The 16,622-nt window shown below is 41.5% G+C and overlaps 2 protein-coding genes across 2 annotated transcripts in view; one reads left to right on the top strand and one right to left on the bottom strand.

Annotated features, from left to right (window-relative positions):
- Positions 1–62: 62 nt before the first annotated feature.
- Positions 63–4,096, bottom strand: LOC113524641 (cytochrome c oxidase subunit 6B1). The gene is made up of 4 exons (XM_026910985.3): positions 3,934–4,096; positions 2,379–2,495; positions 1,028–1,128; positions 63–334 (listed from the first exon to the last, which is right to left on the bottom strand). Exons 2-4 carry the CDS (start codon positions 2,482–2,484, stop codon positions 281–283), a joined length of 261 nt encoding a protein of 86 aa, XP_026766786.1. The 5' UTR covers positions 2,485–2,495; positions 3,934–4,096; the 3' UTR covers positions 63–280.
- Positions 4,097–11,718: 7,622 nt separating this feature from the next.
- The window catches only part of LOC117597395 (uncharacterized), a 273,283-nt gene continuing 268,379 nt past the window's right edge, over positions 11,719–16,622 (top strand). Inside the window, exons 1-7 of the mRNA XM_053235527.1 lie at positions 11,719–11,844; positions 12,226–12,283; positions 12,508–12,585; positions 12,921–13,037; positions 13,197–13,254; positions 13,706–13,910; positions 14,116–15,877. Coding sequence (XP_053091502.1) covers positions 12,524–12,585; positions 12,921–13,037; positions 13,197–13,254; positions 13,706–13,910; positions 14,116–15,877 — 2,204 coding nt within the window. The 5' untranslated portion in view covers positions 11,719–11,844; positions 12,226–12,283; positions 12,508–12,523. The remainder of the gene's footprint in view (positions 11,845–12,225; positions 12,284–12,507; positions 12,586–12,920; positions 13,038–13,196; positions 13,255–13,705; positions 13,911–14,115; positions 15,878–16,622) is intronic.

Raw genomic sequence — 16,622 nt, 5'->3', positions numbered from 1 at the left:
GCTACTTTAATTTTGATATACGACCATGTTGAATGAAGCACACACACAAACACACACCAGCGTGGTGTTACAAGGCCTGAGAGCTTTAATACACAAGCTGCAACACAAAGATTTCACTGTAATTAGGAATGACTATACAGATTCACCCTGCCCTGCTGAGCCACAGGTGCATCGTGGGAAATGTAGCTCAGGTCCCACTCGGCAGGGGAACAGGGTCAAGTCACGTATACACACACACATTTCCCTTCAGGATGATGGGGAGGAGGACGGAGAGAGATCTTCAGATCTTCCCTGGAAAAGTTCCATCATCACGCTGTGCGTCCCACTTCTCAATCTAACACACACACACACATTTCCTCTTTAAAATCCCATAATCAGCTTGTAAATATAAAAAAAAATAAAAATCACCTTGAACATATTTTTTCACAATTTAAAATTATCTATATAGAATAATATAATAATAGAAAAAGTTTAAAAATGGTTTAGGAACCTGTATACATCTTTGCCCTCGTTAGAGACACCAGGATCTATGAATATACATGAATATGCTAATTTGTACACGCCCCCTCGTCCTCCATCCATCCATGCTACACGAATATCATTAGCATTAGCTAATTTGACTAGCCGGTTATTTCCCCACTAGTGAGCTAGCTCATGAGTGACATATCAGACACATCAATATCAGAGTCTCTATTTACGTTGTCGCACCCTCTTCAGCGAAACCTGTTAGGATTTACCGTTACCATGACAACCACCACCTGTGAATCACTAACATTAGTTAACTTAGCTGTGGCTAAACGTTTACCAGTACCATGTTCACATCCTGGAATCTGGAACCTCATTGGTCCAAAGCCGTTGACTGTATTTCGGTGCATTGATGTAACTGAGCTCATATGTAGATCCCTGGTTATCTTCGGCTGTGATGGAAACTAGGTGAATACTGCGCTATGAAATGTGATTATCAGGATAGTTTTCTGTGTGAGTGTGTGTGTGTGTGTGTGTGTGTGAGAGAGTGTGTGTGTCATACCCAGGAAATAGGGCACAGTGATTTATACACCCTCTTGTACCAGTCGCAGGGAGCCACGTCCACCCCTTTGGCCTCCAGTGCTTTATGGCATCGGTGATAATCTGTAATAATAGATCACAGCTATAAATTAACACAACCGTGTGTGTCTGTGTGTGTGTGTGTGTGTGTGTATCTGTGTGTGTGGGTATGAAAGAGGGTTCTTCAGTGTTCCTACTATCACCTCTGACCTAAACTATCTCATACCTGAAGAAGCTGGTTGATTAGTTTTCTATAACAGCAGCTGTGACAGTAGTGCAGCTGCAAATCATAGGTTTATATTAATGTACTCGTTAAAATACGTTATCACGTCTATTAGTGATGCATCGATACGGATACTGGTATCAGATATCGGCCCGGTACCGTGCTCGGTGATACTATATGACGTAATGCTTGTGTACGCTGTAACAGTAATGAACAGACGACACAAAATGATGGACATATTTCACAATTAATGATCAAAATAAAACAGACTGCAATCTGTGCTGTGAAAATATCAAGAAGAGGAACGACAGCATCTTCCTACGATAGAAGTAACCAGATAGAACATCTTAAACATAAAACTCAGCACAAGGAATTCATTACAAAAACTACAAAGCAGCGACCAACGTAAACCGAGCTACATAACACCTTCGGTACGTTTACGACATGACTAGTATCAAAAAAAAAAAAAACACAATGGTATCGATGCATCCCTAGTTTCTATAGTAACAGCTCATTCAGAGGGAAGGAGACACCAGTGTTAGCGCTTTGTAACAGTCAGAGGTAAAGCTGTAACTTTAAGGTTTTTAAGCATTGTGGTTTTATCAGTAATGTGATCTACGAGCTGTAATTTCTATCATTTTAAAATACATATACTGTACAGCTTTGAGTGTTTTATGAGTTTTATGAGCAACCCTCACAAAGGGTAAAACCATCAGCACTGTGAAGCGACCAGCGAAACAGACTAACACCGGGAATGTCTGGTCATCGGGACGTTTCAGAAATGAAGGAGCTGCGTAAATTCTGGGACGTCGCTCTTTTTAAGCCAATCAGCAGCGGCTCTGAGAGAGCATTAAAGTTATGACTGTAATCTTATGTATGTAATTGTAAATGATGCTGAGGGAAGGACTATTTGTAGCTATTATAAGTAAGTAATAACAGGAACTAACTTTTCACAGACGTTCCACAACATTAAATACAACATTTAGTGTCTTGTGTTCATGTGAAAGATCTGTCGTGTCAATCAGCATCACATAGTTCAAATCTGGTTAATCTGGTTCACTAGCGATTATTCAGAATGAGATTCTGCTTTAGTGCACAGGTTCGTACTGACCCAGGTAGTTCTGCCAGCAGTTCCTGGTCTGGTTCTGGTTTGGGAAACGGGCGTCGAATGGAGCCGTGCGGTACTGTTGAAGTTTCTGCTGAATATCTTCCGCCATCGCGCCTTCACCTGCGCACAAAACACACCAACATGCGCAGAATTTCGATAAATATTTCCACTGAGCTACTTCAGTCTAAGTTTGAAAAGGCACGCTACAATTTTATTACACACTCTTCAGTCTGATCTGGTACTTACTGTCTGAGTATTATATGGAATAGACATGACAACACACAACTTAATTTAATAGCAGACATGTTTTTACTTATCAAACTTATCAAGATGGCCGCCATGTAACAATCCTGCACCAAAGAACAGCACTCAAATATTACTGAGTTAGTGTTTCTGTGTTAATATTGTCATAATTACAGAATCTGGATGAATTATATTGTTGTAAAATCAGTGAAAACCACTATTTTAAAGCAAGTGAAAGTCAGCTAGCTAACTGATTAAATAATATGTCTTTAGGGTCTGAGGAGTGTACTGTAATTCACACAGCTAACCAATTCAACATGGCTGATTTATATTTCACTGTCTCTTCAGGAATAATCGTGTAAAAGTGAATAAAAATAGAGCAGTAAGACTTCTCGATGTAACCTTTCCTTTCTGAAAGTCGTTAGCCTGGTTGCTAATACGAGCCGTTAATTTGAAAAAAAAAAAAAAAAAAAATTCAAAAACACTCCAACGGCAACCAAGTTCCTTCGTTCATCCGAGCGTGCGAGTCGATTCGGGGAAAAAGACTCGTTCATAAGGGAGTCGATTCGTTCTCGATTCATCCTTGACACGCACAGCGCGAGCGCTTTTAATCCGTTTATACTTAGACACAAAGCGGACACTTTATGCTGAAACACACACACACACACACCTCCTGAAATAAATGCAATGAAATACAATGCAGTCTAATCACAGTTAAATAGATTAAAAATGTGTGTAAGACGAGCGCGCGCACACACACACACACACACACACACACACACACAGAGCATATCAGCACACTGGGAAACGCGCGCGCGCTCGTCTTGTTGAAGGTGGATTATTCCAGAAATGATCCCCGGTTCATTTATCACACACACACACACACACACACACACACACACACACACACATATATATATATAATGTGCAGTGTTTAAGCAGATTAGCACGCGTGTGAGGGATGTACATGACAAGGGCAGTGTCAGTGCAAACAGCGCACGCGACACTGCGGCACATCTGTGTATATATTCTATATTATATATTATATATTATATGCATATATACATAAATATATCTAATTACTGGAGCAGGAAGTGAGTGTAAGCTCGGCGTTGTTACATTACAGGTAGAACACACACACACACACACACTATTTCCTTATTTACTTTCACTTCATATGTCGCAAATTAATGGATTTATTGTTATTATTGTTATTATTGTTATTATTGTTATTAAAGGGAATAAACTGCATCACTGAAATGTAGATATAAACACACATATAGGCTGGAAATGTATAAAATAATTCGACCTTTACCTCTCCGTCGGGAAGCTGGCTGACTTTCGCTGATAAGCACCGGATTGCAGTGTGTGTGTGTGTGTGTGTGTGTGTGTGTGTGAGTGTGTGTGTGAGTGTGTGAGAGCGCGTGCAGTACTGTTAAAGCAGCATGGCGGACGCAGGTCACATTGAAATACTTTCCTTATAGGCTGAACTCACACTACTGTAGTAAAGAGTGCATGAAACCAGCGCGTCACGTGACCCCACGCACTCCTTCTACATCCTGTTTAGCGCAGCAGTGTGTGTATTACTTCATTTATTTATTACTGAACGCTCGCGCTTCAGCAGCAGCTCCAGTTTCCTCATACAGTGCAGCACATACAGTTCAAGTTCATACAGCTTTTATACACTACTGTATTTAGCCTGTGCATTTATTTATTTATTTATTTATTTATGGAATGGAGCCACACATACACAGAGCGCGCGCTCACAACGTACATGTATACATGATGATGATGATGGTGATCATGATGATGATGGTAATGATCATGAAGACGGTGATGATGATGGTGATGATGATGATGCTGATGATGATGATCATGATGGTGATGGTGATGATGATGGTGATGGTGATCATGATGATCATGATGATGATGATGATAGTGATGATGGTGATGGTGATGATGATGATCATGATGATAGTGATGGTGATGATGATGATGATGATGATAGTGATGATGGTGATGGTGATGATGATGATGATGATGATGATGGTGATGGTGATGATGATGATGATGATGGTGATGATGATGGTGATCATGATGATCATGATGATGATGATGATAGTGATGATGGTGATGGTGATGATGATGATGATGATAGTGATGATGGTGATGGTGATGATGATGATGATGATGATGATAGTGATGATGATGATGATGATAATGATAGTGATGATGATGATGATGATGATGGTGATGATGATGATGATGGTGATGGTGATGATGATGATGATGATAGTGATGATGGTGATGGTGATGATGATGATGATGATGGTGATGATCATGATGATGGTGATGATGATGCAGGTGATGATGATGATGATGATGCAGGTGATGCAGGTGCTTACAGAGTACCGAAGTGATTGCGTCATTGCTCGTGCATGTAGTAAATAATTTACTATCTAGAAGGCTGTTGGTGCCAAAACATTCACGTTAACGCGCTCATAACTCTTAACATGGTTGTGATAAGGCAGGGAGAAAATTCTTTGGATTTCCAGCATTTTTTGTGTATTTGAACTCTTTCCAACAACTGAGGGACTCATATGCAACTATTACAGAAGGTTCAAACGCTCACTGATGCTCCAGAAGGAAAAAACATGCATTAAGAGCCGGGGGGGTGAAAACTTTTGAACAGAATGGAGATGTGTACATTTTTCTTATTTTGCCTAAATATCGTATTTTTTCATTTAGTACTGCCCTTCAGAGGCTACAGAAGATAGTTACATGTTTCCCAGAAGACAAAATAAGTTAAATTTACCCTGATCTTCAAATTCAAAAAGTTTTCACCCCCCGACTCTTAATGCATGTTTTTTCCTTCTGGAGCATCAGTGAGCGTTTGAACCTTCTGTAATAGTTGCATATGAGTCCCTCAGTTGTCCTCAGTGTGAAAAGATGGATCTCAAAATCATACAGTCATTGTTGGAAAGGGTTCAGATACACAAAAATGCTGGAAAACCAAAGAATCTGTGGGAGCTGAAGGATTTTTCTGAAGAACAGCAGGCAGTTTAACTGTTCAGGACAAACAAGGGACTCAGGAACAACTATCAGTAAACAAAAAAACACAGCTGTGGATCATTCAGGTAACAACACAGTATTAAGAATCAAGGGGATGTAAACTTTTGAACAGGGTCATTTTTATAAATTCAACTATTATTTTCTCTTGTGGACTTTATGTAAACATCTTTTATGTGAAATATCTTATTCAGGTCAGCACTAAATAAACAATAACATGCATTTTGTATGATCCTCTTATTTTGGTAAAATAATTAACATTTTGCAGATTCTCAAAGGGGGATGTAAACTTTTGACCTCAACTGTATATCTTACATCCATGTAAACACGATTGTTCCAAATTCTTGAATCTTATCTTATCATGTAAGCATGTTGGAAGGTAACCATAACAACAAGCAATTTATCCTATAATTATACTATATTATATTTTTTATATACAGAGACCCCAAATAGTATTTGGACGCTTAAGCCACACTTACAAATGTATGCATTTCACTGCATTAGTAAACAACATGTCAAGCCAAGTGGCATTTATTTTAAAGAAAGACACCACAAGCACTCTTAGAGTTTTTAACTGAGTGTCCAAATACTTTTTTTGTCTAATTATGACCAGTATATCATATTATTTTCATAGTTTTAAACATAACAATCTATTTTTTGGGAAATGTTTTGCTTGAAAAGTGTACTTGAGGTATTTTTATTACCACAAGCATACTCTGACGAGCTGAAGAGGCAGGAAATGTGTGTGTGTGTGTGTGTTATGCCATTTAAACAGTATGTGTTATTAATATTTTGTTTAAACACCATGGTGCATTCAGATGTTCAGATTGATCATGTGTCCGTATTGAAGCAGTTCAAGCATCTGGACCTTCACAGCCAGAACATGTTCATGGCCAAAGATGTGGAGCTGCTAATCGCTATGGTGACCGCCCTCATTCTAGCCACCAGACGCGTTCACGAACTGCTACTGTAGAGCAAAACCCACCTTAGTTCTAGAGAGTTCATGATTGAAGTCAAATTAGTGCAATCAGTTCATCCATAATTATAAAAACAAACCAAAACAAAACAAAGTGTCATTTTAAAGTGAGATGTTCATTGTTCAGTTGGAAAGAGAGGAGGATGGTTAATAAGGGACAAATCCAGAGTCGACAACTTAAGATCAAAAAGATGTGTCAGTATTTACATGGGGAAAGTTCTCTGTATTCAGACTCGTGCTATGCAGCTGCTGAAAATGATGTTTCTGAGTGTACAAGTTATTTTATTGAATTACCTGAAAAACCTCGCAACCTTTATGATGTATGGCGTGAACAGAGAGCGTGTGGGTGGCTGACCTGAGCGTGCGGAGAAGTCTCGGCAAGCATGGTCATCAGGAGAGAGCATGAGGTGCCATGAACCCACACACACACACACATACAAGGGACTCGTGTGAAGCGAGCGTGCTGAGAGAGAGACTGTCCCGTTCCTTTCCCCTCTCACACCAGGGTGTACACTCTGGTCGTGAGTCAAGTTAATTTTCTGAAAAATTTGGGACAACTATACACAGGTCATTTCAATCAATGTTCTGCTGAGAAAATCCAGTTAAACACCTGCACAGCACGAGTCTGAATCTACTGAATCTACTCCTGTATCTTCTGAACTGAAGCGACTCTGAACTCGACCCCAAGTTTAATCTCACAGATTCTTCTTTCTCCTCATCTTCCTCATTTTCTCAGTTTACCACTGTCACCAGAATCTGATGCAGTTCCTTCTCCATGTTCTCCGCCTCCTTCTCAAACTCCAGCACCATCTTCTCCTTTTGAGGCTGAAACCTTTCCTCCTCTTCTCTCATTTGAGCTTCTAGATCTCTCTCTCTCTCCACTGGAGCTCCGGTCTCTCTCACTCTTTCTCTATCTGCTGTCACCCCTTAATGTCCTTCTTCCAGAGCTTCTGGAACCACTGTAGGGGAGAGTACTTCAGCTTCTTATCAACTTTCTTGGGTCCCTCCTTATTTCCTGCTTCCTTCTTCAGTTCTACAGTTCTCTCTCTCTTCAGGAGCTGGAATCTCTCTTGATCTCTTTCTGAAGCTCGAGTGCCATCCTCTCTTTTTCTTCGGCTTTTCTTCATTTCAACCCTTTCTTTCACCAGAGCGTTAATCACTGCTATGGTCCAAGCTTCTCTGGCCTTGTTCTCTCTCAGCTGGAGCTCCAGTTTCTCTTGCTGTTCATCCTTTTCCATGTTATCCCTCTTTCTCTGAGATACGTTTATCATCATTCCAGTCTCTAACCGTCTCTTCATTTTAAGCCTTTCCTTCAACAGAACAGTAACTTCTGTCGACCAAATTTCTCTGAAACGCCTCTAAATTGTTTACAAGCCTGCCTCCTGCTTTCTCATTTCCACCTGCGAACCTGTGAAGTTTTCACACTGGTACTGAATCCCAGGAGAATTGAGGAAACACCAGCATGGAGTCCTCACCACTGGCCAATATCATCACGTCCCTCTCCAGCCTCCACCAGACCCAGCATCAGGCCCTCCTCCAGCTGTGCTGAGACCAGGAGCAGCGGATCAAAGAACTGCTCGATGCACAGGCAGCGGGTAGGCTGGTGCTCCAGAGCCTGGTCCAGCAGGCCGTTATCCCAGCCACGGACCCAGCGGCTGCCATGGCCATGCCCCACGTTGCCTTCACCAAGATGGGACCGCAGGATGATCCGGAAGCCTTCCTGGAGCTGTACAAGCGCTCCGCGGTGGCGTGGGGCTGGACCGAGGGTCAGTGGGCAGCCCGCCTGTTGCCGTTCCTGACTGGGGAAGCCCAACTCGTGGCCCAGCAGCTGCCAGTCGCCAATATGCTGGACTACTCGGACCTGAAATGGGCGGTTTTGCAACAGGTCAGCCATTCGCAGACCTTTCACAAGCTCAGCCGCCCATTTGCTTTCGCCCAGAAGCTCCAGGACACCTCCCGGAGGTAGCTGCTGGTTGAGGGGTGCGGTGCCGAGTATGTGATCGACCTCGTGGGAGATCGTGACATCGACATCAGCTCCATGTCATGGGGACATGGAGAGCCGGGGGAGCTCACTCCTCCCCTCTTGGTGGGGATTTCTCTCAGGGATTTCTCCTTGGAGCAGTCACACGATGCACGCCTTTGACCAAGTGAGGGTAATCGATGGTCAGCAAATTTAGCTGTGCTCTCCCACTCTTATTTTTCAATTATTAAGGATAGGTTATATCAAGTGATGCAGGACACTCAATCACAAGAGGAAATGACCCAGATGTTGGTTCCGAAGAGCCATCGGGAATTATTATTCCAGGCAGCTCACCATAATCCGATTCCGGGGCACTTAGGACAGGATAAAACACTGGACCGTTTCATGACCCGCTTCTATTGGCCAGGCATTCGCGGCAATGTTCACAGGTGGTGGGTGAATCCGCCAGCCACCCTAAAAGCACTCTTCAGTTTTATCTTCTGAGTTGGGATCTGCAAAGAGATCCTGACTGATCAGGGCACGTCTTTTATGTCACAAACACTACACGAGATGGATGGGCTGGTGGAACGTTTCAATCAAACGTTAAACATGTTTTGTAAATTTGTTCACGACGATGCATGGATAAGTGGCTAGAGTCTCCGTTATTTGCAGTGCGAGAGGTCCTGCAAGCCTCCACAGGGTTTTCCCCTTTCGAATTATCGTATGGGCGGAAGCCTCACGGTGTGCTCGACGTCATTCGGGAAAACTGGGAGGAGGGACCTTCTAACAGTAAAAACTAAATTTAGTACGTTCTTGACCTGAGAGCAAAACTCCACACTTTAGGCCACATAACCCAGGAGAATTTGCTACAGGCGCAAGAACGTCAATCCCGAGTTTGCATCGGGAGATAAAGTGTTCATTTTACTACCCACGTCGAGCTCTAAATTACTTGCCAAGTGGCAAGGGCCCTTTCAGGTCACATGACGGGTTGGGGATGTCGACTATGAGGTAAGGCGAACAGTTAGAGGCGGGGCGCGGCAGGTGTACCACCTTAACCTATTAAACCCTGGAGGGAGGTGGTTCCCGTGGCTTTGTTGATGGTTATTCCGCAGAGGGAGGAGCTAGGCCTGGAGGTAAATCTAAAAACAGCGGCTCAATCCACCTCGGTCCCTTATGGAGACCACCTCTCTCTCCCAAATCACGGTTGTGGCTAAATTGCAAGCAGAGTTTTCCGACGTGTTCTCGCCTTTCCCCGGTCGCAATGATCACATAGAGCACCACACAGAGACAACCCAAGGGGTCGTAGTACGCAGCTGCCCCTATCATCTGCCCAAACACAAAAAAAGTTACTCAGGATGAACTTAAGGCTGTGCTTGACATAGGAGTAATCGAGGAGTCCCACAGTGACTGGAGCAGCCCAGTGGTTTTCGTGCCCAAGGCCAATGGGACTGTCCGTTTTTGTGTGGACTTTAGAAAAGACAATGCGGTGTCTAAGTTTGACGCATACCCAATGCCTTGCATTGACGAGCTGCTCGATCGATTAGGCGCAGCTCACTTTTATTCAACACTGAATTTAACAAAGGGATATTGGCAGATCCCCTCGACTCCAATATCTCGCAAAAAATGGCCTTTTCCACTCATTTTGGGTTACACCAATTGGTAACCCTTCCTTTTGGGTTGTTCGGGGCCCCTGCAACGTTCCAGCAACTCATGGACAGAATCCTCCGTCCACACGCTGCTCATGCCGCTGCCTATTTAGATGACATTATCTACAGTAATGATTGGCAGAACCTGAGGGCTTTTCTGAGATCGCTGAGGCAGGCGGGACTCACGGTGAACTCAGGGAAGTGTGCGATTGGGTAAGTGGAAGTATCTGGGCTTCCGCTTGGGCCATGAGCAGGTGCATCCCCAAATTGATAAGACAGCAGTGATTGCGGCCTACCCGAGACCCAAGACCAAAAAGGAGGTGAGACAGTTTCTGGGGCTGGCTGGCTGCTATTGTAGTTTTGTGCCTAATTATTCGGATGTCACCAGCTTGCTGACTGATCTCACTAAAAAGGGGGCGCTAGATCTGTTCCAGTGGACAGAGCCATGCCAGCAGGCTTTCACTCAGGTAAAAGTTGGTGGCAGGCCAGATGGCTCCCCAGCCTGAGTCCGGTGTTTGGGGTATGTGGAAGCAGGGGCATGGTCGAGTGACGGTTTGTGAATGGAGGGTGGAGAAGGTGTGTGATAAGGAATGCACACCTGTGGCGAATTCTACTAATGAGTCTTCTGTGTTGCAGTGAGCTGGGGTGAGGATAAAAAGGAGAGAGAAGACTGGTCACTTGGTGCCTAATATATCTCAACCCCTTACAGGTGCTATTGTAACGAGATAAACAATATTATTCACTTCACCTGTCAGTGGTCATAATGTTACGGCTGATCAGTGTATAATCTGTAAACATTATGAATTAAAAGTCTTTTTTTTTTTTTTTTTTTATAAAACAGTAACTGTAATTCTACCTCTGACCTGTTAACACCTAGATTGTGCTTGAAAATGAACAGAAATGTACAGAAATGAAAAATTCCCAAGCAAAGAATTCAGTGGATAAAGATGTGGAAAGACATGCACAATGAACACAACTATAGCTCATGATAAGAAATGGTGAGAGGAGAAATGAGCTATTTAAATTTTTATTTTCTGGAGTAAAATGTGTTCAATTAATTCCACTGCAAACAGTGAGCACAGGCTACTACAGCCCTCAACTACATTCCCCCTTAAGTACAAGTACAAGCTAAAATCAGATTTTCTTTTTTAAATTTTAACATTTTATGATTGAAACATGTTTAACTTTCTAACATTTTAAACTGTGCATCTGTGTGTGTATTTTATTTGTATGTATGTGTCTAAAATTACTATATTTAGAGATAATTATACATGTTGTGTGTATATAAGTTACCTCACATATTTACATTCACACAATATGTAGACACATAACACCACATACTGTAGATATAAACTGAAAGCAGGTTGGATCATGCAAGAACATCTTCATTACTCTATATGTGTGTTTGTATGTGTGTTTTTCAGTTGGTATGATAAGGAAATGTGTGTGTGTGTGTGTGTGTATTCTTTGACTCCACCTCCTGACTTCCTCCTCTGTGGACTAAACAAGTTTCGGTTTAAGAGAAACGCCATTTTGTGGAATAAGGAAGCAAATCACTGGCAGGAGAAAAACACAGTAAGTATGTAAATGTAAAGCTCTAATATGTGAATGTTGTGAATGTGCACTAGATGAAGAACAGTTCAGTTGATTTGTACTGAAGTTGTAACTTCCACAGTTTACTGTAGGACCTGATTTCCCTGTAAGTGAAGCGTGTGATGATACAGGGTTAGATTTAACACCGCCATGTTGGAGTGAAGTAAATATGTGTCCTGCAGTGTTTCTCTCTCTAATGAAGCGCTGGAGCGTCAGGCGTCTCTTCCAATTGGGGAAAATCGCTAGTTCTTTTAAAATGGTGTCACTGGGCTCAGTGCTTCATTTGTACATCTGCAATGTTTTTACAATCGCTAGTTCTTTGGGCTGCAAACAGCCGTCACTAAACTACGCCATGTCTTTCAGAAGACGCCATTTTAAGCTCCTCCACTCGACCGGAAATACTCTCCATATCTCCATAGCGGTATTGTGTCTTTTTCTTTCTTTTTTCCCTTTTACTGTTTGAAATGGATTTGATTTTATTTTCATGCTCCTTTCCTTGTAATTATTGTTTTTTTTTTTTTTAGTAGTATTGTGAATTATTATCTGACTGAACAAATAAAGTGAGTTCTTAAATTCAAATTCTCTCTCTCTCTCTCTCTCTCTCTCTCTCTCTCTCTGTGTGTGTGTGTGTGTGTGTGTGTGTAGGTTTAAAGGTGTAATCATGCGAGATAATACCTCCAACATGAGTGTGTCTGTGAACCAGCGCTTAAAGAAAGATGAGAGGTGAGTGAAGGGTGTGACCCAGTGAAAAACAGAAATGTTCTCACATTCACCAACACTAAACAGATCAGACTCTGATGTGTTTCTGTGAAAAGTGACTAGTGAATAGTTTAATTCAGCAGCTTTGTCTCAAGATGTTCAAAACCAGCTGATGATTAGTGACATTAAGCTCCTGAGCAACACGTCTAACCCCAAGTTGTCCCTGTAGCTGGATAAAGTATGAAGGTTAAAGAATCGTATCAGTGTTAATAAGGAATATCATCAGATTTTAACTACAGTTGAATTATTCAGTATTGCTGCAGAACAGTAATAATGATGCAGTGGTTGTGTGTGTTTAGTCTGATTCAGGGTGAGAGATCAGACTCACCTGAACCCAGCTGTGTGTCCATGAAGAGTGACGCGTCAATGAATCGTCCAATATACTTCAGAGACACAGACTGTGCTACTGATCTGAGGTGAGGACAGTTTAATGTATGAGTGCAGTGTTTTATCACTCACACTCTCATAATCAAACATCTCTCAAATATCTGTGTATTCACTGGTTTGTGTTTGTAGTTATGAATATGATTTATAGTCCTTGTTAAACTTTTAACAAGTGTTTTGTTTGTTCATAGACTGCAGAAGAATAAATCAAAAATCACAGAGAAGAGTCATTTGGAGGCCATATTCAAGGTGTGTGTGTGTAACTTTTACTAATCCCAGCATTTTAATTAATATGTCTATCTGTCTGCTGCCAGAGATTTGAGTAATCATTACACCTATTCCACTCTCACTGCAATGTGACAGAACAAAATACTGAGCAGCACTAAGAGAGAACGCGAGTGTATTGTGTTTTCCTCATTGGTTTCAAACACATAGAAATGCTCCATGACTCTCCTTCATTATTTTGCTCGTCTGTGCCCTCAGCTGAAACCAGTTTGTCTGGATGCCACCTATTGAATAGGCCTGGAATACACGATTTTAAAATCCTAAAGCTGTATTTAGTGCAAAACCTTTTTATTTATTACATCTGCTTGTAGAAGCTTTATGATTAATCATAGAAAAATGTAGTTTTATATTTTGAGTAAAATAAAGTTTTCATTATGGTGTTTTTGTATTTTTTTTTCTTTCTGTTTCAAATCAGGATCTGGAGCATAAAGTCATCACTCTGTTAAAGAAGGAGCTGAAGAAATTTAAGAAGCTCCTGAGTCCAGATTACCCAGCATGCTCTGAGAGGGAGGTGGAGGATGAGGAGGATCAGAGCAGTGTCAGAGAGGGAGCGCTGAAGATCACACTGCACGTCCTGAAGAACATGAACCACACAGATCTCGCTAACACACTGCAGAACAGTAAGAGCTCATGGGGTTATAACATCACTTTAACTTTAGAGGAAGGAAACTGCTGTAAATTTATTAAACACATCATAATGATGTGCTTTTATCAACAGAATATAATAACAGATCAGTTCTGACATTACATGCTATACAGATATGAAAATATCAATAGTCAACAGAGATGATCATAGAGTTTACATTGTATTCTTCTTTTTATCAGGATTTGTCGTGTACCATCGAAAACTCAAATCCAAACTGAGAGAGAAATGTAAAAGAATTAATGAAGGAATCTCACAGCATGGAAGCTCAGCACTTCTGAATGAGATCTACACAGATCTCTACATCACAGAGGGTTGGAGTGGAGACGTCAATAATGAACATGAGGTGAGACAGATTGAGACAGCGTCCAGGAGACCAGCAACACAGGAGACACCCATCAAATGTAATCAGCTCTTTAAAGACAAGTCCATCAGAAGTGTGCTGACTAAAGGAGTTGCTGGAATTGGAAAAACAGTCTCTGTGCAGAAGTTCATTCTGGACTGGGCTGAAGGAAAAGCAAATCAGGACGTCACCTTCATGTTTCCACTTCCCTTTAGAGAGCTGAATTTGATGAAGCAGAAAAATCTCAGTCTGATGAATCTTCTTCATCACTTTTTCCCAGAAATAAAAGAATTACAATTAATAGACTGTAATATTCACAAAGTGATATTCATCTTTGATGGTCTGGATGAGTGTCGACTTCCTCTAAATTTCCAGAACAATGAGAGTTTGTGTGATGTGACAGAGTCAGCCTCAGTGGATGTTCTGCTGACAAACCTCATCAAGGGGAATCTGCTTCCCTCTGCTCTCCTCTGGATAACTTCTCGACCTGGAGCAGCCAATCAGATCCCTCCTGAGTGTGTAGACCAGGTAACAGAAGTAAGAGGGTTCAGTGATCCTCAGAAAGAAGAGTACTTCAGGAAGAGGATCAGTGATCAGAGCCTGGTCAATAAAATCATCACACACATGAAGTCTTCAAGAAGCCTCTACATCATGTGCCACATCCCAGTCTTCTGCTGGATTTCAGCCACTGTTCTAGAGAGAATGTTGGGTGAAGCAGAGAGTGGAGAGATCCCCAAGACTCTGACTCAAATGTTCACACACTTCCTGATCTTTCAGATCAAACACAAGGACCAAAAGTACCATCAGAAATGTGACCCTGATCCACGGAAGACCAGAAAGAGTATCCTGGCACTGGGAAAACTGGCTTTCCAACAGCTGGAGAAAGGAAACCTGATCTTCTATGAGGAAGACCTGAGAGAGTGCGGCATTGATGTCAGAGAAGTGTCAGTGTACTCAGGAGTGTGTACCCAGATCTTCAGAGAGGAGTTTGGGCTTCACCTGGGGAAGGTGTTCAGCTTTGTACATCTGAGTGTTCAGGAGTTTCTGGCTGCTTTATACGCATTTCTCTCTTTCATTAACAAAAAGAATGCAACACATCAAACCTGGTTTGGTCTTTTAACCAAATCAAACATGTCTGATTTCCTGAGAAGTACAGTGGACAAGGCCTTACAGAGTGAGAATGGACACCTGGACCTGTTCCTCCGCTTCCTTCTGGGTCTCTCACTGGAGTCCAATCAGACTCTCTTACGAGACCTAATTCCCCAGACAGGAAGCAGCTCTCACAGCAAACAGGAAACAGTCGAGTACATCAAGGAGAAGATCAGGGAGAATCCATCTCCAGAGAAATCCATCAATCTGTTCCACTGTCTGAATGAACTCAATGATCATTCTCTAGTGCAGGAAGTACAGCATTACCTGAAAGGTAAAGATGACAATCGTCTCAGGGGAGTCAGACTCTCTCCTGCTCAGTGGTCAGCTCTGGCGTTTGTGTTGCTGAACTCAGACGAGAATCTGGATGAGTTTGATTTGAGGAAATATGACAGATCAGAGGAATGTCTTCTGAGGCTGATGCCAGTGGTCAAAGCATCCAGAAAAGCTAAGTAAGTAATTTTAAAATCATTTCATAAATGTATTCCTAACTACCTAAATGTAGTATTTATTATTTTAAATGAACACTAATGATGCTGCACTGATGAGGATAATGCTTATCATTAATTACTCTAATCAGTTCACTGTTATTCTGTATGTAAGGAGAATGAGGGAGCGTATTGAGGAGAGCATCATTAAATAAATAGCTATTTTTTCTCTTTGGTTAAGTGCTTTTTTCTGCTTAACTTTGTACATTTAAATACCAAATCTAATTACTGAGGGAAAATAAGATTGTTTTAACTTTGAATTTATTCAACACTCAAAGGCAAATTCATTTAAAAACACAAAACAATCATAATAAGGTAAAATGTGCATAAAAAATATATATATAGATCTAAGATATAACAGTAAAAGAGAGAAAATGTATTAATTTATTGAGAAAAACATGACAGAAAAGTCAGGTTTCAACCCATTAAACACACATTGGCTTGAAATGTGATAATACATAATTAGTACATATATACAGTTAATTTAATTGATAAAAACACAAATATACATACACTGTTTTAACGGCAGGTCTGGACTGCACGATATAGCATGAATATTGTATTTTATAGTGAAAAACTCAATCCTAGAAAATCTGCAGACCCCGATGGTTTAGATGCTTACTTCTTAAACCTCCTGCTGCTAAAAGGTGGAGAACCCTGTCATCTTAATAACTATAGGCCTACACCCAAATGATCAGCTCTTCCCCAA

The sequence above is a fragment of the Pangasianodon hypophthalmus genome, chromosome 1 (assembly GCF_027358585.1).
Source record: "Pangasianodon hypophthalmus isolate fPanHyp1 chromosome 1, fPanHyp1.pri, whole genome shotgun sequence".
Taxonomy (NCBI): Eukaryota; Metazoa; Chordata; class Actinopteri; order Siluriformes; family Pangasiidae; genus Pangasianodon; species Pangasianodon hypophthalmus.
Note: the sequence above shows the minus strand (reverse complement) of the source record. Positions and strands in the feature narration are given on the sequence as shown.